The sequence below is a fragment of the Nicotiana tabacum genome, chromosome 22 (assembly GCF_000715075.1).
Source record: "Nicotiana tabacum cultivar K326 chromosome 22, ASM71507v2, whole genome shotgun sequence".
In the NCBI taxonomy this organism is placed as follows: Eukaryota; Viridiplantae; Streptophyta; class Magnoliopsida; order Solanales; family Solanaceae; genus Nicotiana; species Nicotiana tabacum.
In genome coordinates, this window is record NC_134101.1 from 27,988,707 (window position 1) to 28,014,788 (window position 26,082).

Sequence of the window (26,082 nt, forward strand, 5' to 3'; positions counted from 1 at the left end):
TAGGCAAGCCACTTACCTCGAACCAAGCTCAATCAATCAGTAAGAATGCCCTTTCCTCGATTATCCGACTCCGAATGTCCCAAATCTAACAAAAAACAACTACATATCATAAATACAACTATAATAGACTAATCTAATTAATGAAATCACGACTTTAACAAAATTTCTAAAATTCGTCCTAAAAGTCAACCCGGGCCCACGTCTCGTAATCGGGCAAAATCACAAAAATCAGAAATCCCATTCACTCACGAGTCCAACCATACCAAATTTATCAAAATCCGACCTCAAATGACCACACAAAACCCAAAATCAAACTCTTCAAATCCCTAGCCTCAAACTCTCAAATTCCACCTTAATCACAAGGGACTTATCTCAAGAAATCGCTCTAAAATGCTATCAAAAATCGCCCTAAACCGAGTTTGCAATGTCCAAAATGACAAAAATCACGAAACCCTTCGGTTTTAAACACTGCCCAGGCATTTCCGCACCTGCGGAGCCTGGGCTCGCACATGCGCGTACGCTTGTGCGCAAAATGAGTGCTTCTGCACAAACCACTTATCCTCCTCTGCCTCTGCCTCTGCCTTCGCCTCCGCACCTGCGATGAAGAGTTCGCACCTGTGCGTGCGCACCTGCGGAATCTTGTCCGCTTCTACGGTCTCACTTCACACCTGCGGTCAGCCTTGCGCATCTGCGGGCATCACAGATGCGGCCTTTTCCACGCACCTGCGACCCCTGACCAATCCACCCAACTACGCTACTGCGCCATATTGCTTGCACCTGTGGGCAGCCATATGCAGGTGTGATTACACCAGAACCATCCCAGAACCAGAAAATCTTCCAAGTCCAAAATGATCTGATAACCATCCGAAACTCACCCGAGGCCCCGGGCACCTCAACCAAACATACCAACAAGTTCTAAAACACCATACGAACTTAGTCAAGCCTTTAAATCACATCAAATAATGCTAAAAACACGAATTACACCTCGATTCAAGCCTAATGAACTTCAAAGTTTTGAACTTTCACAACCGATGCCTAAACCTATCAAACCACGTCCGATTGACCTCAAATTTTGCACACAAGTCATGTTTGACAATACGTACCTACTCCAACTTTCGGAATCGAAATCCGATCCCAACATCAAAAACTCCATTACCGGTCAAAATCTCCAAAAATTTGACTTTCGCCAATTCAAGCCTAAATCAGCTACATACCTCAAATTCACAATCTGGACAGGCTCCTAAGTCCAAAATCACCCAACATAGCTAACGGAACCAACAGAACTCCATTCCGGAGTCGTCTTCATACAGTTCCGACTACGGTCAAAATCCTAAGACTTAAGCTTCCATTTTTAGAGACTATGTGTCCCAAAACACTCCGAAACCAAAAACAAGACCCCCGGCAAGTCACATAAGCAGAAACAAATACGGGGAAAGGAGAAAATAGGGGGTCGGTGCTATTACTCTCAAAATGACCGGTCGGGTCGTTACAAAATGTTCAGATAACAACATGATTCTTTAATTTTTACAACTTCACATAATTTATTCAAGTCACAATTTCAATGGTGCGCGTCTACACGCTCGTCAACTATCGTTCGCGTCACCTCCAAACAATTTATATAACACCAATTCGGGGATTCATACCCTCTGAAACAGAACCAAGTTTAGAAGTATTACTTACCTCAAAGCGTGTAATTTCTCACTCTATTATGCCCTTGCCTCGAGAATTGGTCTCCGAAAGCCTCGTATCTAGTCACAATTAATTTGATTCAGTCCACACAATTATATAAATTAATTACATATCAAAATACTAATTTTTCCCCACAAAATCCGAAATTACACTCCAAAAATCGTTCGTGGGGACCACGTCTCAGAATCCGACGAAACTCACAAAATCCGACAAGCCATTCAATTACGCGTTCAATCATACTAATTTCACTCAAATCTGACTTCAAATCGGTATTCAAATCCCAAAAATTCATTTTATGAAATTTCTACAATTTCCCCCAAATTTCTATCTCAAACTACTAATTGAATGATGAAAATAATGATATATTCATGTATGTTAACCAAATCCGAGTTAGAATCACTTACCCCGATGAATTTCTTGAAAATTCCACGTAAATCACCACAAATCGAGCTCCCAAAGTCCAAAAATGAAATAATACCCTAACCCTCGGCTATATAGTACCAAGTTTGCTGTCCCAATGTGCGGTCCGCACATTTCCAAGTTCTGCGGCCGCAGTCCAAATTGTGCGGCCGCACTTCATAGTGACAACTTACCAGGCTTCAGTAAAATGCCCATACCTTTCTGTACAAATGTCCAAATGATTAATGCTATACATTTCTGGAAGCTGGATTCAAAGGGCTACAACCTTTGTTTTTGAATCATCTCCAAATACATTGTATATTAAAAGATATAAGCCTCCGAAGTCGGACCATCGAACCTGCAGAACCCCTGAAGTGTGGCCGCACTCAAAATTGTGCGGTCCGCACTTTTCCAAAAGTTTCAGAATAACATCAGAGTGCCGAAATGCCTAGACTCGCTCAAAACCCACCCCGAAACTCACCGAGCCACTCGAGATCCCGTTCAAATATACCAACAAGTCCCGTAACATAATACGGACGTACTCGGGGGTTTCAACTCACGTCAAACAACGCTAAAACTAGGAATCATACCCTAGTTCAAGCCTAATGAACTTTGAATCTTCCAATTTCTACAAACGACGCCGGAACCTATCCAATCACGTCCGATTGACCTCAAATTTTGCACTCAAATCACAAATGATATATGAGAGATATGAAAATATTCAGAACTGGATTTCGACTCCGATATCAAAAAATCAACTTCCCGGTCAAATTTCCAAACTTAAATTTCTATTTTAGCCATTTCAAGCCTAATTTAGCTACGGGCTTCCAAATAATTTTTCGGACATGCTCCTAAGTCCAAAATCATCATACTGGTCTATTGGAACCATCAAAACTCCATGTCAGAGTCGTTTGCACAAAAAGTCAAATCGGTCCACTCTTTTCATTTAAGCTTCTAAACAAGGATTGTTCTTTCAATTAAATCTTGAATCATCCGAAAAACCAAAGCCGACAATTCACACAAGTCATAGTACACATTATGAAGCTGCTCAAGACTTCAAATTGGCGAAAGGAGCGTAGATGTTCAAAATGACAAGTCGGGCCGTTACATTCTCCCCCACTTAAACATACGTTCATCCTCGAACGTGCCAAAAGTTGTTCCTAAACCTTCAAATCACTATTCCACCTTACCACGCACATACCCAGGGGTGATCCCATGTCACCCTATACCATATAGGCCTGACAACACCACATAGCTGAAAATCACTAATTTAGCCTTAGCCCATTAACCTTGGAGTCCAATTTCCAACAACCAAAAATTTCTTTTCAAGGCCTGAATCTTACATCTACACATTGTTTGAGTCTTAATAAGCTGTATTATGCCTTAGCCATAACCCCATATATAATTACTTAACATACTACACAACTCGCATGCTCGCAACACCATTTCTGATCACAATAACTACTCCAAACTAACCCGGTAATAGTATTAAACCCCATATCAAGCCAAACCTCGTTGAAAAACCTTCGTACCCTGCTGATATTTAAAGAAACACACGGAATATCATAACCACTTATTAGATCAACAAGTCATGGAGCTCTCTCGCCCCAACCAGAATCATAATCACTTAATCACTTTCTAAGCCGACTTTCAATATTACTCTTCCGAATATACTGTAATTAAACCTGATAGTACCCATTCTAGGTCCAATGACCTTACATTATTAAGCACAACTATCCCACTGACATGCCACACCAATACAATTTAAGCTACAACTGCGCAACTTGTATCCAAAATGGAAGATGTCTCAAAGTAGAGAATCGTATTGCAAGTTCAACAAGCACCACCACAACTGCAATGCTATAAGCTTATTATATATAGTAGAACCAAGACACACGAATTTAATAACAGTAAACAGCTCTTCTAAAGCTCACATTAACATCACTCGCACGGACAACTCACGTGCTCTAGTATCAATATCTGGACTCGCACGGACAACTCACGTGCCAATAATATAATCTGCCTAGCATGGTCACAAGCCTTCAGTCCAAGCATATCATACAGGAGCAATCAAATAAGTACACATGTATATGATAAATGAAGTAGAATTCACATGCTCCTGGACTGGTATAAATAACATGCCATAGAGTAGGGATGTGCAAAGTGCGCTATCACAACTCAAATCGGCAGTTAACGCAGAAATAGTAACTATCCAATTTATTCAGGGAATTAGCCTCCTTGTAACCTCAAGTGTAGTCCAGATAGTTCTCGACAAAGGTACGGATACGAGAATCATTATAACGTTACGCTTAACAGTCAACTCTAGGCATATTTTTGCCTAAGCATTCTTCTGAGTATGAATACTTGCCCCGATGCCCGCACATGGGCTCAAACCTCACACACATACACACACACATGCCCCGATGCCCGCACATGAGCTCAAACCTCGCATATATGCACACTCATAGAGTGTAGTTATCACAAATAATTAATGCAACTAGTGCCTCCACTGAGTTTAAATAAAATACTCACCTCAAACAAGTCGCAACCCTGAAACAATATGCTTCTGAGAACTCCAGTTCCCCAAATTCATAAAACACATGAATTATCGTAACTTATCACAACTCCAGCACTCGAATGACTATCACATCCTTCATGCACGATCATCCCACTAGGAATATTTTCATAATTCTTCCGTGCCACATATCAATAATTTGAATATCAGTAGTCTATTAACTAGGTGAGTATCGCAATACCGATGATATCCGAAAGTCAGAACACAGTGCGCCTTTTTGAAATGCGCACCTTTCTTAGGGATTACCAAGAAGTTATAACATTCATCGAAATATATAAAGCTAACCATTGAAATATGCACCTTTCTTAGGGATTATCGAGCAGTTATAACATTCATCGAAATATATAAAGCTAACTATTCTGTCCAGAATTCGTGACCTTCCCTTCAAGAATGAGCAACCACCTTGTACATGTAAATCCTAATCCGGCACAACACACCACATTTATCATGCCATCATGTGACAAGCACAAAAATTTCATTATCAACCTTGAGTCAGCAATAATCTACATACCCTGTTAGTTAGAAACCTTCCTCTTGCTTCTTTGCAGAAGGAAATCACAATACACAACACGTTCCCCACACTGGTAGAAAATATCTGGTTCAAACCATTATAGAAACCATTAAAAATACTTTGAAACCCATTTTCACATAACTAAACTATCATAATTGAATTTCTCTAACTTGACCAAGCCATGCGGTCACCAAACCTAAGAATATTGCCACCAAAACATCTGTAAAGTCTCACCACATCATAATTACCCAAAAGAACCGATCATACCATTACCATACTGGTCTAGCCTACTACCCAGTTGTCGTATTTACTTCGAGTTTCTTCTGAATTATCCTCAAGTTGATACTTCTCCTTGTGAGAACTCCACGATCCTTACCCAAAGCTCACTACAAGACACCCTAACATAAAACCACACCGCCATAAGGCCCATAAAGCCATTGTATTCTTATTAAGTACCTTCATAAATACCACAACTGTAACACTCACTCTGAAAATACCTTATGTGAATTTAAAATTCTTCTTCTTATCTTTCTTATACTAAAATATAGAATCCATAATTATACAAAATTACCGCAAATCCTGGCACCATTAAATGTAATCTCAGATTCTATCCATGCACAAATCCGAAAAAATTCTCGATTGCTATATAGAAATATCGAACCCATTACATCCTTCTCAGGAGTCACCTACTTTGCTCAAATCTAAATTGCACTGCCCAAACGGGCTGAAAGACACGTGCCTCATTAGCACAACAACACTCGAAGGGGCAACCCTGCCTTAACACCACCGATCAATTTCATACTCTGTGCGCACTACATCCTTCAAAATAACCATTTAATCATTTCATGATTTTTCATAAGGTGCAATATAACCCGCATTCAAGAAATTTGCTTACTCAAGTCATCCACGACCTCAACCTCTACAAGTCATAACTAATCAACAAGTATGCCTCGCACCAAAACCAATACCGTACATAATTGTGCAACCATATCATAGATAGCAGACTCCCCGACTTGGCTCAGAGCCATAGAACAAAACACAATACCCATATTTTATTAATGCCATAATACTGCAGTCAGTTCAACAAAAATTCTTCTCAAGCTTATGCAACACCCACCATAAAATACCTCAATCATCCGCTAAGTTCGCATTTATTCTCGTGACAGTCAAGTCAACTTTCTCGACCAGATTCAAATTCAAACGGCAACACATGCGCCCCGCTGGCAGAAAATAAACTCTTCACTCAACATTATAAGGAACACACCTACGTAGATTACTCTACAGGGGATAACCTACCTGCTTAGCCTCTAATTGGCATCTTGTTATACCCTTTTGCAATCACAATTACTATGCAATCACTTAATATTTCTGAGTCAAAACTCATTAACAAGACATGAGAATTTAATTTGTCCCACTTTAACAACGTGAAAGATCCTCCAAAACATTCATACTCGAGATTGTACGTCACATCAAAACGAAAATCAAGCACCTAATGCCCCATTTTCATGGAAACACTCCTCGTCACATTCCAATCGTCTTAACACATCCAACAGTCATATCATACTCATCATAAAGCCATTTCCACCGCTCATTTAGCCACAAATTTCACTCGTAGGGATATTACCGGACATATGAGTCCAAATGTACACGTTACAACTGAAGCTACCGACCTTAAGTTGCGGTCTAACCCTGGCCTCAAGTCCTCCAGACTGGCCCATCACCAAAATACAGAATACACATTTCAAACCTCGTTCATGGAATCACAAGCCAGCGATGCACAACTGATACTGAGCGCTCACATACGCACACAAATGCGTGGAAGGAATTCAACGAGCTATGTTTCAAACTGAATCAATTTCGCACGATAGAAAACAAGAAAGTGAAATTTTCCTAAGGGTTCGGCAGTCTCTCGAAGATAAGTACAGACGTCTCTGTACCGATCCGAAAGACTCTACTAAACCTGCTCATGTCTCGTGAGACCTATGTAACCTAGGCTCTGATACCAACTTGTCACGACCCAAAATCTCACTTGTCGTGATGACGCCTATCTCAATACTAGGCAAGCCGACAATCTCAATAAACTACCATATCTTGTAAGTTTGAAAATATAATATTTAAATTCAACAGAAGAAATCTCACAAATACATATATAAACACTCCCAAAACCCGATGTCATTGAGTACATGAACATCTAATATAAATACATAGTCTGACTGATAAAACACTGTCTAAAAGTATAGAACAATACAATAACTAAAAGAAAGAGAGACAAGGTCAGCGGACTCCGGGCAACTACCTTAATAGTCTCCAATTGATAGCACTCTTAGATCTAACAGTCGCCATATCCGAAAGCACCTGGATCTACACACGAGGTGCAGAGTGTAGTATGAGTACAACCAACTCAATAAGTAACAAGACTAACCTTTGGGCTAAAAGTAGTGACGAGCTCAGCAGGTATAGTCCAGTATATAAATAATAATACAGAAATGTAGGCATGCTTTCAAGTTCAACAGTTACTCTCAATACAAATAAAATAGATCAATTCTGAACAATGTGAGGAATATGACATCTCTGTATCTACATGTCAATATATATACTGTATGTGATGCACCTTAGTGAAAACTCCGTATACTCACGATCTAAAATACTCAATCGCCCAGTACTATATATGGCAAATCTAGCGTAGGGAAGATCTATTCCAAATATATATGTATATCCATCAACTGACAGTCAGTCACTCAGTACTGTATAAGGCCAATCCAACCTAGGGGAAGATCTATCCCCGAATATCAATGATTCAGACAAGATCCATGTCCAGGAAAAATCTACCCCTCAATATAAAATGCTTCGGACAAGATCCATGTCCAGAGAAGATCCATCCCTCAATATAAATGCTTCAGACAAGATCCATGTCCAGGGAAGATTCATCCCTCAATATAAATCAACCGCGCCCGCTAGGTGTGTGCAGACTCCAGAGGGGCTCCTTCAGCCCAAGTGCTATAAATCAACCACGCTCACTAGGGGTGTGTGCAGACTCTGGAGGGGCTCCTTCAGCCCAAGCGCTATATAAAGCCGATATGGCCTACTGCGGCGTGCAGTCCGATCCCATAATAATAAAGCCTATAAGGCTTGCTGCATATGGCAACCCCGATCCATATAATAATAATATATATAAAGCCAATATGGCCTGCTGCGACGTGCAACTCGATCCCAAAAATATCCTCACAATTAGGCCCTAGGCCCCACTCAGTCCTCAATCTCTTCAGTCTCTTGGGTTCAAAATGTCATGAAAAATCAGCCCAAAAATGATAATATGATGTATCAATAAATAACAACAAAGACTAAAATATAATATGAAATGAATGAACATGGCTGAGTATGAAATTATAATTTAAAATAATTAATTCAATAGCAACACGACCCTATGGGTCCCAAAATATCAGCACATAGCCTAAACATGATCTTTAATATGAGTCTCAACTCAATTTCTGTAACACATGGAAAATGTTCAATTACAACATGATTCTTTAATTTTTACAACTTCACATAATTTATTCGAGTCATAATTTCAATGGTGCGCGTCTACACGCTCGTCAACTATCGTGCGTGTCACCTCCAAATAATTTATATAACACCAATTCGGAGATTCATACCCTCAGAACCAGAACCAAGTTTAGAAGTGTTACTTACCTCAAAGCGTGTAATTTCTCACTCTGTTATGCCCTTGCCTCGAGGATTGGTCTCCGAAAGCCTCGTATCTAGTCACAATTAATTTGATTCAGTCTACACAATTATATGAATTAATTACATATCAAAATACTAATTTTTCCCCACAAAATCCGAAATTACACTCCAAAAATCGTTCATGGGGACCACGTCTCGGAATCCGACGAAACTCACAAAATCCGACAAGCCATTTAATTACGCGTTCAATCATACTAATTTCACTCAAATCCGACTTCGAATCGGTATTCAAATTCCAAAAATTAGTTTTATGAAATTTCTACAATTTTTCCCAAAATTTCATCTCAAACTACTAATTGAATGATGAAAACAATGATATATTCATGTATGTTAACCAAATCCGAGTTAGAATCACTTACCCCGATGAATTTCTTGAAAATTCCACGTAAATCGCCACAAACCGAGCTCCCAAAGTCCAAAAATAAAATAATACCCTAACCATCGGCTATATAGTACCAAGTATGCTATCCCAATGTGCGGTCCGCACATTTCCAAGTTCTGCGACCGCAATCCAAATTATGCAGCCGCACTTCATAGTGACAACTTACCAGGCTTCAGTAAAATGCCCATAACTTTCTGTACAAATATCCAAATGATTAATGCTATACCTTTATGAAAACTGGATTCAAAGGGCTACAACCTTTGTTTTTGAATCATCTCTAAATACGTTGTATATTAAAAGATATAAGCCTCCGAAGTCGGACTATTGAACCTGCAGAACCCCTGAAGTGCGGCCGCACTCAAAATTGTACGGTCCGCACTTTTCCTCTGAAGTGCGGCCGCGAGAAGAATTGTGCGGTTCGCACTTTTCCAAAAGTTCCAGAACAACATCAGAGTGCCGAAATGCCCGGACTCGCTCAAAACCCACCCCAAAACTCACCGAGCCACTCGAAATCCCGTTCAAATATACCAACAAGTCCCGTAACATAATACGGACGTCCTCGTGGGTTTCAACTCACGTCAAAACAACGCTAAAACCACGAATCATACCCTAGTTCAAGCCTAATGAACTTTGAAACTTTCAATTTCTACAAACGATGCCGGAACCTATTAAATCACATCCGATTGACCTTAAATTTTGCACTCAAGTCACAAATGATATATCAGAGATATGAAAATTTTCAGAACTGGATTCCGACTCCGATATCAAAAAGTCAACTCCCCGGTCAAATTTCTAAACTTAAATTTCTATTTTAGCCATTTCAAGTCTAATTTAGCTACGGACTTCCAAATAATTTTTCGGACACGCTCCTAAGTCCAAAATCACCATACGGAGCTATTAGAACCATCAAAACTCCATTTCAGAGTCGTTTGCATAAAAAGTCAAATCAGTCCACTCTTTTCATTGAAGTTTCTAAACAATGATTGTTCTTTCAATTAAATCCCGAATCATCCGAAAATCAAAGCCGATAATTCACATAAGTCATAGTACACATTATGAAGCTGCTCAAGACTTCAAATTGTCGAAAGGAGCGCAGATGTTCAAAACGACAAGTCGGGTCGTTACAAGAAGACGGACTTCCCGTATGATATACTGCACCAAATTTATTACAAAAAATAAAACTCCATAAATAAATACTGGTCTAGAATTAAAAAACACAATCAAATACAACATGTAAAAAAACACACATAAAAATTATCATTAAACACAAGTATCATAAATAAAAAGAACTCCAGTATATTATAATAATCATCCAGTATAAAAAAACTGGGAAACAAGCCTTCAGAAGACAGACTTCCTGTATAATATACTGCACCAAATGTATTACAAAAATAAAACTCCATAATCAAATACTGGTCTAGAATTAAAAAATAAAATCAAATACAACATGTAAAAAAATCAAAAAAAAGAAAGAAAAAAAAATAGCTAAAAATTATTAGTAAAAACAAGTATTTTCAAAATAAAAGAACTCTACTATATAATAAAACTCATTCCGTATTAACAACAAGCCTTCATGGGTCAAATTTACAGAATAATATACTGGAACTAAATTTATTACAAAAAATCAAAATTTTAAATATGAAGTCCACCACATTGTTCTGAATTTCAAGTTTTAACAAGAACTTGAGCAACTTATCAAAACAAGTTACGCAACGACTACAACATAAAACTAATAACAGAGTGACAAATTTATCAGAAATAAGACGAACCACTGAACAGAGAAAAAAAATCATAGATGTTAAAATATCACAAATATTCAAACGCTAACAGTACGGAAATCAAACTTAAGACTAACAAAACAACAATTACAATGAAAATTAAAACACATTATTGTAAAAACAACACTTACCCAGACAAATTTGAAGAAATTTGGACCTAACCCAGACTAAATTCGAAGAAAGTGCTCTCACGAAAGCGAAATTCGTACACTACTCTAAAAAGAAAGCGAAAAGCGATTAAAAAATGAAAAGTAACGAAACATGATGTTAAAAAGGACAAGGACAAATATATTATTTACTAATATATTTTAAGTTAAAATGGCTAGAAATCGATTACATTAGCGATGGTGGCTATTTTTGGATAGCCAGCCGTAAAAATGGCTACGCCATGCCATTTTGACCAAAAAATGGTGGTAAAAAAAGGAACGTTTGCGTATATCACTTTTAAATGTATTGGGCCAGATATTGTGTCAAGTCTGGGCTGCCCCATTTAGCCCAGATCGCGATGGGTTTCGCTAAATATCGAAACAAAAACCCTAACCCTCTGTTCTCCATAGCCACAGACGGAGCGCAGAGCAGCCAGAGAGGGAGAGAGGAAGAGGGTCGCAGAGAAAATGGTGACCTACAAAGTAAGCTTTTAAACATGCTTATCTTTTTCCCATTTTGTTAGGGTTCAGTTGATTACTCTAATTGCGTGCGTTTTTTTTTTTTTTGTTTGTTGTTCGGCAGTTTCATCAGTACCAGGTGGTGGGCAGAGCTCTGCCAACAGAGAACGATGAGCACCCAAAGATCTACCGCATGAAGCTTTGGGCAACCAATGAGGTTCGTGCCAAATCCAAGTTCTGGTGAGTATCACTACTCATTTTTTGACAATGAGTGCAGTCTTAGTATAAACATATTAGTACTAGATAGTTGAATGTGTGTATTGGAAAATGATTATTACTGAATTATAATGTGTTGGTTGATTTGGTGGAAAAAAAGGTACTACTTGAGAAAGTTGAAGAAGGTGAAGAAGAGTAATGGGCAGATGCTGGCTATTAATGAGGTATGATCTCGATATCTATGTCCTTATGGATGAATGAATAGGATTTTACTGCATTTCTGGTATTCCTTTATGTATTTGGATTTTTCGTGTCAAAGTTAGTACGCTAATGAATCATGATTCATTAATGAGGTATGATCTCGATATCTATGTCGTTATGGATGAATGAATAGGATTTTACTGCATTTCTGGTATTCCTCTATGTATTTGGATTTTTCGTGTCAAAGACTAATGAATCATGATTCATCAACTACGCCTCAGTGCCAAATTGCTCCTTTATTTGGGCTTAGGTTCGGCTTTTCTTTGAAAATATTACATAGGGAAGTTTGTCTGTTTTCCTCAAAATTGATTTTGTACGTGACCATGTATCTATTGCCTCTTTGTTGTACATCTTTTTAGTCAATTAAATAGGAAATGTAAATACTAGCTTACTGGATTTCGGAATCTGATGTTTGTTGAGGTGTATTCTACACAATTGACCTACCAATTAGAATGAGATGATGTCATTTGGATTTTGACCTTGTGAAGGCAGTTTTACTTCTACTACATGATATTGCAGGTATATGAGAGTTATGTTTGGAAAGCTTTGTGTTGCAAATGTGGCACATACTATTTCTTACATGCTGATTATGTTTTACCTATTAGAGAGAATTGTTGGTTTCGTGTTCTGTTGGCCATACTTTTTCAATACTGTCATTTTTTCTGTCAATGTATTTTATAACAGCAGTGTCTGGGCAGCATTTCTGTCAGTGCATATCACGAACTGTATTGTTGCTTCTGCTACTCAATGATTCCTACTCTTACGAGTTCCAACAGCACTAGCTTTACTGTCCACCACTCCGCCTAGAGGGATGCTTTGTTTTGAATTGTAAAGTTACAAATTTCTGAACAGTGCTTGGTGTTCTTAGAATCCAGAACATATTAAACTGTTGCTACTTATCTCCACACACACATATTCTGCTGCTAATTTGCATAATAAAAGAGGTGGATTTTGGTGATATTACTCTTTTCATTAATCTCTTGGAGATGAGGGTACAAGTTGCTTTGATGGGTGTAATGATGGAAGCAAGTCAGGGACAAGATGCGTAATAGAGGACGTGAGCTAGTATATCATATATTTATGGATATTGATGAGTCAAGGGGGAGAGGGCAGAGGATGTTATGAGGCTTCTGGAACTTCACTTTAGAAGTGGTATATGACTTGCTAGAATGGTTGACTGAAAAGTTATTTTTGTCTGTAGATCTTTGAGAAGAATCCAACTAAGATCAAGAACTACGGTATATGGCTGCGTTATCAGAGTAGAACTGGGTACCACAACATGTACAAGGAGTACCGGGATACCACTTTGAATGGAGCTGTGGAACAGATGTACACTGAGATGGCTTCACGTCACAGGGTCCGACATCACTGCATCCAAATCATCAAGACAGCCACTATTCCAGCTAAGCTGTGTAAGAGGGAGAGCACCAAGCAGTTCCATGACTCCAAAATCAAGTTCCCATTGGTGTTCAAGAAAGTCAGACCACCTAGTAGGAAACTCAAGACAACATACAAGGCTACCAGACCCAACTTGTTCATGTAACATGTTAGGTCATAAGTCAATTGAGAAGCAACTAAATTTATGCAAATTTTGTTGCACTAGTTGGCCAGTTTGGCATTCAACAAAACCTTTGTGTCTTTTCCTTTTATTATAATTCTAGCCTTCTAGTTATCAGACAGTCTCTTACTTCTGAGTCCTAAAAATTGTTTGCTTCGACAGTTTCAGTTAGAGTTCTATGTGTTCTCTCAAGGTTGGTTTTGTCATTTTGTTGTCATGATTTTGTTATAGTATTATGATGATGTCATCAACTTGATGCATAGAGTTGGTTAGTATGCCACCACTTTCCTGATGAACAGATTGTGGTATCGGTAAAGCTGATGCCAACAGTAGTATCATAGTAAGCAGGAAAAGATCTAATGTGACCATTATCATGGAATAAACAAAAGATTCTGTATCAGTGAAGTTGAAGCCATTGTTTTTCTGGGAAGTGTCATATTAGGCATCTTTTCCTGCTTTTTTGCCTTTAATTACTGTTGATACAGCATATATTGGTAAAATTGTGTTAGAATTTTCAATTTGCTGATGTATTTGGCTGGGTGCACTTGAAGTTTCTCTGGCCTATCTTAGATATTGATACTCAAGCAGTGCCATGAGATAATAGATCTCCATGAGGAATGCAAAACTGGAAAATGTTTCTTGGTCAGTGTAATGGTTATTCAGTGTTTCATTTAAGATCAACATGGACGTGATAATGAAGGATACACAGCTGACAAAGTTCATTTCAGCTTCTAATTTGATATAACACAATGTTTGAGATGGAACAGAAAAATCCTATGATATAAATCATTATCCAAAAGCACAAAAGCTTTCCTTTTGCCTATAGAGCAGAGTAGCTGTTAAAGTCCCTTTCTATAATGCCATCAGAAATTCTATCTTTAATCAAATGGATCGTTCCTTGCCTAAAACTAAGGGGGGAAACAGTAACAATTTCAGTTTTTGTTTCCTTAGAAACTATGACATTTAAAGAAATATCGAAATTCTTTAAGGTAACATTACGCAAAGGCTCCAACTTTCTCAAAGGAGTGCTCCATAACCCCTAAATTTTATATCTTTCCTGACCGAAAAAAGAAAAGAGAAAAGAAACTAAATTTGCACCCTAAAATTGCATTCACAAATTAATTTGACATAAATATTTCCATAAAAGAGTCTCCTCAACTAAATGAAAAAAGAGAATATGATTAAGGCACATACCTAAAAGAGGGATCCCACAACTTCATTAAGCGGAAAAGGTGGAGGTTAGCTTCATTATTTTCTACACATGCTCATTGACGTGCATTTATTGATTCCTACTGTATTAGAATAAGACCTATTTTGTTAATGATGTTTAAATGATTCTATTGCCCTTCCTTTTACCATTTCTAAACTGATGGTATAAGCTCTTCCTACACACAAGACTTTTCTCATTTTTCGCTTGTGATATTTTACTGGATTTGTTTTTGTTGTTGTTCTTGATGATGTTAGATGATTCTATTAACATTTTTGCTAGCTTTAATAGTATGATATTGGCTAATTTATTTTGTTATTTCCAAAATATCATTCTAAATGAAACAACACATCCTCTATAGCAAAGGAAAAGTATGTAACTTTTACAATGTTTACTCCAATCAACTACTAATAGCATATAATTAGAAAAAAAAATAAAACACATATTTGTATTACCGGTCTCTTACTTGTTTATGTGTAGGGTACAACTCTTTATCTTTCATACTAAATATAGTCATTGTTAATCAATTGGGAGTCCACTTTGTTTATGATAGTTTAGAACTGGATTCCAAGAGCATATTCTCAAAAAACAAACTATAGGTAGCTGAGTTTGTATTTGATATAATATTCTGACCCTTACCAATAAATTGTTTATCTCCTTCTCTTTGTGTTCATTGACGACTATTCCGTGATTCTTAAGCAGAGAAGAAAAAAAGATTTAAAAAGAAGAGCAAAAATGGCGCCGGTGCCGGAGGAAACAACGGCGATAGATTACGTGATGGAGGCAGCTTCTGGTGCACACTTTTCCGGTCTCCGATTTGATGGCCTTCTCACTTCTGGCTCAGCTTCTCCACGCGCTTCTCCTACTCACACTCCCACGCACTTCTCCACCACTACCCCCCTTGATTCCACTACCCCTAAACAGCCTTTCGTCATCGGTAATTCTTCAAATTCTCAATTAATTGTCGATTTTTTTGTTTTGTTTTCTTCAGTGTGAACTAAATACGTCTCAATTTTAGACTAGTTGAGAATTGGCTTTAAGAACTTTTAGTATCTATGTTGCTGTATTACTTTAGGCCCGTTTCATTTAAAGAAATTTTGGGTGGTTATATGAATCGTGTAATATTCATTTGGCTCTGATCACGTTTCATTCCATCAATTTAGTGTCTTGCTGACAATTTTACTAGATTAAAAATGGGTTTGAGTTAATAGGAATGGACAAATATGATTTTATATGACTGACCACTATTAGTTTAGGATTGAGGCGTAGTCGATTGATTGATTGTTTTGAATGTAATGTTGTTTTTTTCAAATGATTCTTGAGCTTTTGCTGTGTATCCAATTATTTCAAGAATTCAGTGGGAGATTTCACTACTTGAAATGGGTCCAGAAAAAGCAGAAAAGATATAGAGAATTCATACAAAAAAATTAATTATTGTTTTTACTTTTTTGGGTTTATTCATGGAGATTCTGTTATAACAATTTGACCTAATATTTGTTCTATAATTCTCTGGGGTTTTTTGAGCAGGGGTTTCTGGAGGTACAGCATCAGGTAAGACAACAGTGTGTGACATGATCATCCAACAACTACACGATCATCGTGTCGTGCTTGTTAATCAGGTTTGTTTCGTGTTCTTGTCGTTGCTTACTTATTGATTGCTGACATGTTTTGATAGTTGTCAAAGCCACGGAAAGTATATCTGGTGTACCTGAATTTAGTTTCTGATTGTTTGGATTCAAGTAAGGATGCATACACATCCTCTTCATCATGGGGGATTTCTCAGAGAAGTTTATTTGATTGAAATGTTAAATTTTTTTGTGACGAAATTTGATGATTATGCAGGATTCTTTCTACCGCGGTTTGACGCCTGAAGAAATGAAACGTGTCCATGAGTATAATTTTGATCATCCAGGTAATGCGATCTCCACAGATGTAACTGTTTAGCTGGTGAAGATCCGGAAATTAGTGCTCTTGTTCTTCTCTGGACTAGGTTGAACTTTCAGTTAACCAACCTCTGGCACTATTATGTGCAGGAGCATGAGTTCTAACTTCGGAATAATATAATGATTTACTTTCAGATGCTTTTGACACTGAGCAGCTCTTAGAGTGCGTTGAAAAGTTAAAATCTGGGCTGTCAGTCCAAGTCCCAATATATGACTTTAAAACCCATCAAAGATGTTCAGACAGCTTCCGCCAGGTATATATTTGTACCATGTTACTGTTACATTGTTCTGTTTCCCTCCTTTTATCTCTTTTCACGAGAACATTTCATACCGACAACCGTGCTCCACATTTAAGTTCGTTGGAAAGCATTTAGTAGTTTGAAATTTGTCGACTCACATGCATGTTCTTCGGTTTGCTGATTTTACTTGGATCTCGGTTCATATTGCTTTTTTATTTCTTCGATAAGGATCACAGTTCTAATTGCTTCAAAGGATCATTTAAGTCCTTTAAGCTTATTGCCTTATTCGCAGTCTCTGTAGGAGTAATGAGATTTTCCCTGTTGGTTTGTATCAGCTTGTTTATGCTGCACAGTTCTTTCTTTTTACCCGTGACCCACCAATTGTGTTTCTCATTGGTCTATAAGATCCGGGACAAAGTGGGAGTAGCCTCCGTGGAGGACAAGATGCGGGAGTCGAGGCTGAGATGGTTCGGACATGTTAAGAGGAGAAGCATTGAAGCTCCCGTTAGGAGGTGTGAGAGGTTGGCCATGGCGAGTTTGAGAAGAGGTCGAGGTAGGCCTAAGAAGTGTTGGGAAGAGGTGATTAGGCAGGACATGGTGTTGCTTCAGCTCACTGAGAACATGACCCCTTGATAGGAGGGTGTGGAGGTCGAGGATTAGGGTAGAAGGTTAGTAGGTAGTTGGGAGTTTCTCCTCCTCCTCCTCCTCCTTATGCTCCTGCTTCTCCTTATGCTCCTTCTTCTTCTTCTCCTCCTTCTCCTTCTGCTCCTTCTCCTTCTTCTCCTTATGCTCCTTCTCCTTCTTCTCCTTATGCTGCTTCTCCTTATGCTTCTTCTCCTTCTTCTCCTCCTTCTCCTCCTTCTTCTCCTTCTTCTCCTTCTTCTTCTTTCCAAGCCGAGGATCTATTGGAAACAACCTCTCTACCTTCATTAGGTAGGGGTAAGGTCTTCGTACAGACTACCCTCCCCAGACCCCACCTGTTGGGAATATACTGTTGTTGTTGTTGTATTGGTCTATAAGATGTTGTGCTTCTGTTTCTCTTATGAAGAGAAATCCAATAGAAATTAATGCATACCGCTTTCTACTTGAGTTTCTTTCGTGTTTGTTTGTTCTTTTCTTAGCAACTTAACAAATCTCTAGCATGAAAATTCTGCCAGGTGAATGCATCTGATGTTATCATCTTGGAGGGTATTCTTGTTTTCCATGACTCGCGTGTCCGCAATCTGATGAATATGAAGATTTTTGTTGATACAGGTTCCACTTCTTTAAATAATTTAGCCGCACCGTAACTTACTGCGGTGCATCTTCTGTACCAGCTTATCATCTTCACCCATGTTGTTGTTGTCATCATATTTCTTTTACTTTGCACACATGTTCCATCAAGCTTATAATAAGCTTCAATTGCATGCCAATTCATAAAGTGTTTTAACTTTTGAGCTTTTACCAACAGTGCAATCGAATATGATAGGCATTTATTTTCATTTTTTAACTTATCAACACTTTAACTCCCTGGAAAGATATTCTTCTTATGGCTGATTTCTGGATTTTAGCAAAGAAGAGTTGACTATGTTATTTTCTCAATGTAAGAATTAACTTCATCATTGTTATTTGCATCTTCTTGATGCCATTAATGAAATCACTTCATTAAAAAAAAAAAAAAAAAATTCATGGTTTTCAAGCATCGATTGGAGAAATAATCATCTATAAAAGGTTTACTTTAATAACACTTTATCATGGCTAGAATGAAACTCCGGATCTCCATCTTGTGATGCTGTCGTGGTTTCAAAATCATTATGTTTCACCCTGACTGAAATGATATTCATTAATTTATAGATGTGTAGTGTGTATTCCACAGCCATATGTGAGCAACAGAATCTTTCACTAGGGAATTAGAAGCACTAACCAAGTTGTGGGAAACTTTACTTGTGCATGTATGTACGCTCCAAGAAAATGTTCCTATTACACGTATTATCAACCTGCACGGGGGAGCTAGAAGTAAATAAAAAGTTGATTAGACCATATCCCTATAATGTTTAGTCCAAATTTTACGTAGAAGAGAACAACCTGTACTATCTCACTATAGCTTACATGAAATTCCATCTTATTTGAACTTGGGGATATATTACAACAAAGTTTCTGCCTCTACTTTAGCTAAAACAGGATATGTTATATTATATTTAGATGAAATTCAGTTCATATCAATCCATAAACACCAAAAAGAAAGTAATAAGTAAATAAAAGTTATAAATTTGAAACTACATATAGTAACTAAAGTTGCTTAAATAAATTGAATCTGCATGTAGGTTGCCTTAGTACGTTTAATGGAAGCTAGTAATTTGCTTTAATCCTCTTTACTACTGGTGTTAGTTTATTAATTTACATACTGAACTAAAGTAGATTACCAAGAACTTGTTATCTTTTCCATCTAGAGTCTCTTCAACTTAGAAGTTCTTGCTTTACTAGAAGGTAAATTTTGTGTATTCTTTATCTTATCATCCTGTGGAATATTTTCATTTGGAGAGTTATACACACTTAAAGGCTGATAGGGTATTATTTAGTTTTACCTCATTGAAACTATCTCAAAGCTTTTCTTGTCTCCTATTGAAAGTTGTCTTTAGAATGGCAGAAATCATTTTTCTTAGTCTTGCTTGCACTTTACGGGTGATAATTACCTTATGCTAGATGCTGATGTGAGGCTTGCTCGTAGAATAAGACGTGACACAGTGGAGAGGGGTAGAGACATAAACTCAGTACTTGAACAGGCAAGCGTTACTTTCTTGAAATATGTCGTACTGCCATTAGTCCAATTTTTGGGATCAATTGTCTTTTTGTCTTCAAAGTTTTCTAGGTTATTCTGATCTTAAATTTGTTAAGGAAAAAGATAACTGTTGCCCTTGTTCCTTTTGAGGTTCAGATTATTTCTTCTTCTGCATGGCTTGAGCTTATTAAGAACTTCAAATCTCCTTAATTTGAGATTCTTTCTCTTTATTCAGCAATTAGTAGTTATTCAGGATTGACATGTTCCTTTTAAAAGTTTAAACACACTTTTATATTTAATGCTGCCTATATATGGCTTTAAGGTACAGTTAACCTTAAAAATTTTCTCTCATGCAGTATGCAAAGTTTGTCAAGCCCGCTTTTGATGACTTTGTTCTTCCTTCAAAGAAGTATGCTGATGTTATCATACCAAGGGGAGGTGATAATCATGTTGCTATTGATTTGATTACCCAACATATTCGCACAAAACTTGGGCAGCATGATCTTTGCAAGATATATCCGAATGTGTATGTTATTCAGTCGACTTTCCAGGTATGCACATCACTGTTTATAATGTAAAATGAACAATTGATCTGCTTAGATTGTTAGCTGATGTCAGATTGTTTGGGCGAGGCACCTATGTAAGACGATATCTTAGCTTAGGTTACTAGAATTAGTTAACTCTAGAATAAAACTGGTAGTGCAAAGCGGCATTCTGTAGTATTAGTTTCCAAAGGTTAGCATAATTTACTTCCGGGTTTATATCAAAGTCAAGTGAACGTGGATGGACAAGAAGTCAAGAGAGAAAGGTGGAAGAGAACAATGTTCATTAAAGATGTTCACTCATGTATCTTGAGCGAAAAGTTCAAGAATTTGCCTAACAATTAGGTTTAAGTGATTGGTGAATTTGGTGTTTTCTGTACGTTTATCTACTGATGAAAATTACCTTTTATTTTCTTCTGTATTACAGATTAGAGGTATGCATACACTAATTCGAGATAAAGATATTTCAAAGCATGACTTTGTTTTTTATTCTGATCGGCTTATTCGTCTGGTAATCCCAACTTTCTAAGTACTTTGGATATGACATGACTACAAGGCTAATGTCTTTAATAGGATCTTAGAAGGAAATTTGGATAAACTTCTTTTCAGGTTGTGGAGCATGGTCTTGGGCATTTGCCCTTCACTGAGAAGCAAATAGTCACTCCAACAGGTATGTTCACAAGACATTCTGTATCATTTGAAGGTTTTTCTACCTTTTCTTCCTTTCAGTTTTCTCTATCATTACCTTGTGGGCAAAACTGTTTCTTCTCGGAATGGATTAAGATTGTCTACCTACTTTAGAATATACTTGGAATTATTTTTCAAAAGAGAAAATATACTTGAAATTAATAAATTAGTTATAAGTTATTGGGTTAGCTTAGTCATAAATGAAGTGTTCCATCCTTATCCAAAAGCCTTACATATGAAGTGTGAGCTTAACTGTAATACAGGTTTCTTAGAGGCATTTGAATACCTTGTATCATGATTAGATGTAGATATTTTATCATTCAGAAAGCCCTTATGCTGCTTAATTTAAATGTTATCTCTTGTAAAAGAAATCAAAATGATAACAACCCCCACCCCAGCATGCGCCCAAACACCCATACTTCTCTTGATTGAGTGCAGAATAAAGCAAGAGAAACTAATGTGATATCATCTTATCCTTTTCCTGGTCATGCTATTTTGGTTTGTGTGGTCTGTCTTTTTGCTTGATTCAATTCCAGGGTCAGTATACACCGGTGTTGATTTTTGCAAAAAGTTGTGTGGAGTGTCCATTGTTCGAAGGTGAGTATTAGATCAGGTTTTAACAAGTTCTCTTTACCTTTGGATATATGCTGGTTAAAGATAAAAAAAAGGATAGAGACTGGACTGAGCTGGATCTCTTTCTGTGTAAAAGCAAATATGTTACTGATTTTTGTTGGGTTTCAGTCCAGGAGCGAGAAAAAAATTCGTCCTTTCTAGTAGTCTACACTCTAGACTTGCAACAAACAATCTTTTCTCCTCTCGTATCTGTGTTTATTGTTCAATGGGAACAGTACCAGTTATCTACTATCTTACTAAAAGAGTTCAGATATATAACTTGTTTCTTACTTTGCACTTTTTTAATCACTTCCATAAGATTGTCTCCTCATCAGAAAGACAAGGAGAACTTTGCTTTTGCTTGCTATATTTTCCCAAACATGTGTATATACACATTTATACACAGTCAATTTGTTCTCAAGTTAAGTTCTTTTTACTTCGTCCATCTTGAATTGGTAAATTGCGTTAATTGCCCATGCAACATCTAAAGGCTAGAGCTGAAGGATTACTGTCTTTAAATGGAAATGGATATGCAAATATAGATAAGTTCACTTGCACCCAAGGGAGTGGTGAATAAAGTGGGTGCAAACCTTAGAGACCAGGGTTCAAATCCCAACATAGACAAAAAATGAGGTGATTTCATCTACCTAATGGGCAGAGTTACCCGGTATCTGCGGTGGCGGGAGGTAATGGGTACATATTCGAGGTGCGAGCAAGTCTATGAATGCTGGTCTTTGTTACCATCTCAATAATAAAAAAGTCTATGAATGCTGGTCTGCTTGGAAAGTTGATAAAGCCATCAGGAAAGTCTAGCAGATGATCCCTGCTGGTATCTTTCATTCTTTTGGTGTGTTTGGACAGAAAGGAAGCGCAGATGTTTAGATGGGATATCAACTCCATCTCACACACTTAAGGCTAGATGTCTCTTATGGCTATTTAGTTGGCAGTATTTAGCCCCTGTAAACTGCCCTATTGACTTTTTGGATTTTGTCAGTTCCTTTGCTTTAGCCTAGTATTTTTGTATCAAAGCTGACTCTTTCCCTCTCTTTTCTACTTCTTGCATCTTCTTGATGCCTTTTTTTTATTTTATAAAACTCATTACTTCATCAAAAAAAAAAAAGTTGGGCCAGCACCATCATTATCAAAGGTAAGAGTGTAGATAAGTGTGCTTGTTGATGAATGTGACCCATTACTAGTATAAAGTGGTTCAGCGCATATGTTTTTCTGTTATATTGTGAAATTATTGAATGGTGTAGAGAAAGTTCTCTTTTAGGAAGATTTATACATGTGAAAGTCCCAGAAAAGAAAGCATGACAGTTGACTTGGGAGAATAAGTGCTAGTTTTATTGCATGTTTTGAGTTTTGATGGTTGCACTTAGGTAAAGATACAACAACAACGGCGCCTCGGTACCAAACAAGTTCGGGTCGGCTATATGATTCCTCATTGACCATGTTTCTCCATTTACGCTCAACTCATGTCATCATCATACCAAATAAAACATAAAAGTGAAATAAGTTAAATATATATAAATAATAGTAATTCTGTGAATTGTTTAAGACTTTGAAAGTTCAAGGAACGCTACCTATGACATTCATGGGACAACTTCCCAAGAAATTTTTTCTCCTTTTGATTCTATCTCATCTCCTTAGATTAGCTGTTCAAGCACTTCCACTAGTGTATACTCTGGGCTACACTAGTCCTTAATTAATGAGAACTTATTGTTGGACTGCTGAAAATTTTGATTAAGGGATATGTAGAAACAGCCTTATAAGGCAAGGGATGTAGAAATCCAGTCTCGGTTTCTCTGTCTTACAATTTGGATACTGGCATGACTCATGGGGGGTAATCGATTCTACTAGGCATTTGAAATTAGGAGTAGTTTTTTTTTTTTTTGGGGTGGTGGTGGTGGGAGAGAGATCATGGTTTATTGGTATTTATGCATCAGTTAAGCAGTTTGATGTTGTGCAATTGGTTACTTACTTTATTCTCAGGACAAATCAACTAGCTTAAAACTTCTGTTTATTTGCAGTGGTGAAAGTATGGAAAATGCACTTCGTGCTTGCTGCAAGGGTATTAAAATTGGGAAAATTCTGATCCACCGTGATGGTGACAATGGGAAACAGGTGATCCGTTTTGTTCTTTTCCTTTTCTGCTTCCACATTGACAGGATATCATGGATAATGTGGTGATGAACTGCATCTGAACAGCTTATATATGAAAAACTTCCAAAAGACATCTCAGAGCGGCACGTCCTGCTTCTGGACCCGGTACTTGCTACAGGTATTGTATCTTGGAACCCGTGACATCTAGCTTTTGGAACAATCATTTCATTTTTGAAACCAAATCTCTTGTTTGTAGAAAAGTTGTTTTCTCCTATTGATGATCTCAGTTCTTTATCTGGGTGTTTCCTTTTGGGGTTTGGAAATCTTTCTTCTTTTGCATTGATTTATTGCTGGAAAGACAAAACAAGGGGGAAAAGAGGATGTTGAGTATGTGGATCAGGATTCTGGAGACTAAAATGTACTAGTAACAGTGTGTTTACTTGATTCTTTTACCCGGTCCTTCACCTGCGGATGAATTGTTGTGTTCTTTTGCTACCCCTGTAGATAAAAAGGAAATAGAATTTGACCCTATATCCTTTTCCTTTGAAGGTAATTCGGCTAACCAGGCAATTGAGCTGCTCATACAGAAAGGAGTACCAGAATCCCACATTATTTTCCTAAATCTCATCTCTGTGAGTTTCTTCCGTTTTGTAATCTCAGAAACAACTGCAACGACACAACCTTTTCTTAGGGCATTTCACCATGTACTGACTTCTGCTTTCTTTTTATGTAGGCACCTGAGGGAATACATTGTGTTTGCAAACGATTCCCCTCCTTAAAAATTGTCACGTCGGAGATTGATCTGGCTTTAAATGAAGAGTATCGTGTCATACCAGGTTTGGGAGAGTTTGGTGATCGTTACTTTGGCACTGATGATTGATACTGCACGTTTTGCAAAGAGTCTCAAGATTGATGTGCTCCAGTATTGGAACTTTAGCACCCTCCAAACGTGGATCTATGATCTGGCTCTTCTTCTGGTTTATTAACTGTTTCAGCATAAGTATAGAGAACACTCGTACTGGATATTCTTAATGATGCCGGTCGATGTAAAATCTAAACGATCGCTTGCTCTATTGAAGCACATATTGCTCAATGAGACATGCTTCTTTTAACTGTGAATCAAATATTCTCAGATGCCTGCAACTTAGGACTCTGTTCAAAGCCGCGTGTGTAACTCACTGTGTTTATACCAATTAAATAAATACATAACATCACTTAACCATCGTAAAAAAGATGTATACGGATATCCCCACTTGTGGAAATATACTGGGTTTGGGTTTGTTGTTGTCGGATATGGATCACCTGCAGTGAATGATTTCTTCTTAGCTCCATGAACTGATACATGATACTGCAGACCAATACCAGAAAAAATTGAGCTAAGACATTAATTTTAAATTTTCGTTGGCAGCTCAGGACCAAACACCACAAACAAAGAACAAGAGAGTGAAATAGGATTTATAATATAAAACATTTATTAAAAGTGAAGGTGATATATAAACATCATCACTTACATACTCAGACGATCTGGAAGACTATATAGTATCTCTTTACATAACTAAGCAATATTAAAAAACATAATACATCTTGGTAACAATATGCCTAAGATCTCGCACCTTTGTAACATAAGGATTTGTCCCTTATTTATCTCCTAAGCTTCCTTAATCCCCAACTCTACTTTTATGATAATACATATATTATTTAATATTTATTTGACTAATTTTATATTATTTGATTTTTGATTCTTTCATGTTTGTATATTTAAATCTAAATGATATATAACAAGTATATTAATTGACACTGTAAATATTTTACAAATATATTATTTATATATAGTGTTTACTTCAGAGTAATTAAGTTTTATACTGTAAATATTCTACAAATATACTATTATATGCATAGGTTTTTTCTTAAATATTTTCATATTTATGGTATATTTCTAGTATAAAATATTTTATATCTTAAACATACCATGAACATCTCATAAAAAAATTCCAGCTAATCACATTATTAATATAAAAAATGTATGCATATTTTAGTTGAAAAATATAGGTAATATACATTATGAACTATTTAAATTTATATATATAAATATATATATATATATATATATATATATAAATTTATATATAAAAAATCACTATTATTTGGTGAACTACAGGAAGAGGGGGGATGGGGGAGTGCCATTACAAAAGAGTGAAAAAAGGAAAGTTTTACTATAATGATGAGAGAGAAACGATATAAATATTATTAGAATAAAACTAACTCCTTAATCA

The 26,082-nt window shown here is 37.1% G+C and overlaps 2 protein-coding genes across 2 annotated transcripts; both read left to right on the forward strand.

Annotated features, from left to right (window-relative positions):
* The first annotated feature begins 11,567 nt into the window (after nucleotides 1–11,567).
* Nucleotides 11,568–13,922, forward strand: LOC107820975 (large ribosomal subunit protein eL20-like). Its single transcript, XM_016647345.2, has 4 exons — nucleotides 11,568–11,707; nucleotides 11,808–11,923; nucleotides 12,060–12,123; nucleotides 13,362–13,922. Exons 1-4 carry the CDS (start codon nucleotides 11,693–11,695, stop codon nucleotides 13,701–13,703), a joined length of 537 nt encoding a protein of 178 aa, XP_016502831.1. The 5' UTR covers nucleotides 11,568–11,692; the 3' UTR covers nucleotides 13,704–13,922.
* A 1,464-nt stretch (nucleotides 13,923–15,386) lies between these two features.
* On the forward strand, nucleotides 15,387–24,952 carry LOC107820974 (uridine/cytidine kinase UKL1, chloroplastic). Its single transcript, XM_016647344.2, has 15 exons — nucleotides 15,387–15,524; nucleotides 15,628–15,862; nucleotides 16,453–16,544; nucleotides 16,768–16,837; nucleotides 17,004–17,122; nucleotides 18,265–18,361; nucleotides 19,790–19,869; nucleotides 20,222–20,416; nucleotides 20,835–20,918; nucleotides 21,017–21,077; nucleotides 21,631–21,691; nucleotides 23,737–23,830; nucleotides 23,915–23,987; nucleotides 24,359–24,441; nucleotides 24,543–24,952. The coding sequence occupies exons 2-15, from the start codon at nucleotides 15,661–15,663 to the stop codon at nucleotides 24,687–24,689; spliced, it is 1,458 nt and encodes a 485-aa protein (XP_016502830.1). The 5' UTR covers nucleotides 15,387–15,524; nucleotides 15,628–15,660; the 3' UTR covers nucleotides 24,690–24,952.
* The last annotated feature ends 1,130 nt before the right edge of the window (nucleotides 24,953–26,082 follow it).

What these genes read in the sequence shown, in the direction of transcription:
- LOC107820975 (XM_016647345.2), top strand. An exon ending in CGTGCCAAATCCAAGTTCTG is followed by an intron (nt 11,924 to 12,059) that starts GTGAGTATCACT and finishes GTGGAAAAAAAG; the next exon opens with GTACTACTTGAGAAAGTTGA. An exon ending in AGATGCTGGCTATTAATGAG is followed by an intron (nt 12,124 to 13,361) that starts GTATGATCTCGA and finishes TTTTGTCTGTAG; the next exon opens with ATCTTTGAGAAGAATCCAAC.
- LOC107820974 (XM_016647344.2), top strand. Translation starts at nt 15,661, where the DNA reads ATGGCGCCGGTGCCGGAGGAAACAACGGCGATAGATTACGTGATGGAG. An exon ending in GTGTCGTGCTTGTTAATCAG is followed by an intron (nt 16,545 to 16,767) that starts GTTTGTTTCGTG and finishes ATGATTATGCAG; the next exon opens with GATTCTTTCTACCGCGGTTT. An exon ending in GGACCCGGTACTTGCTACAG is followed by an intron (nt 23,988 to 24,358) that starts GTATTGTATCTT and finishes TTTCCTTTGAAG; the next exon opens with GTAATTCGGCTAACCAGGCA.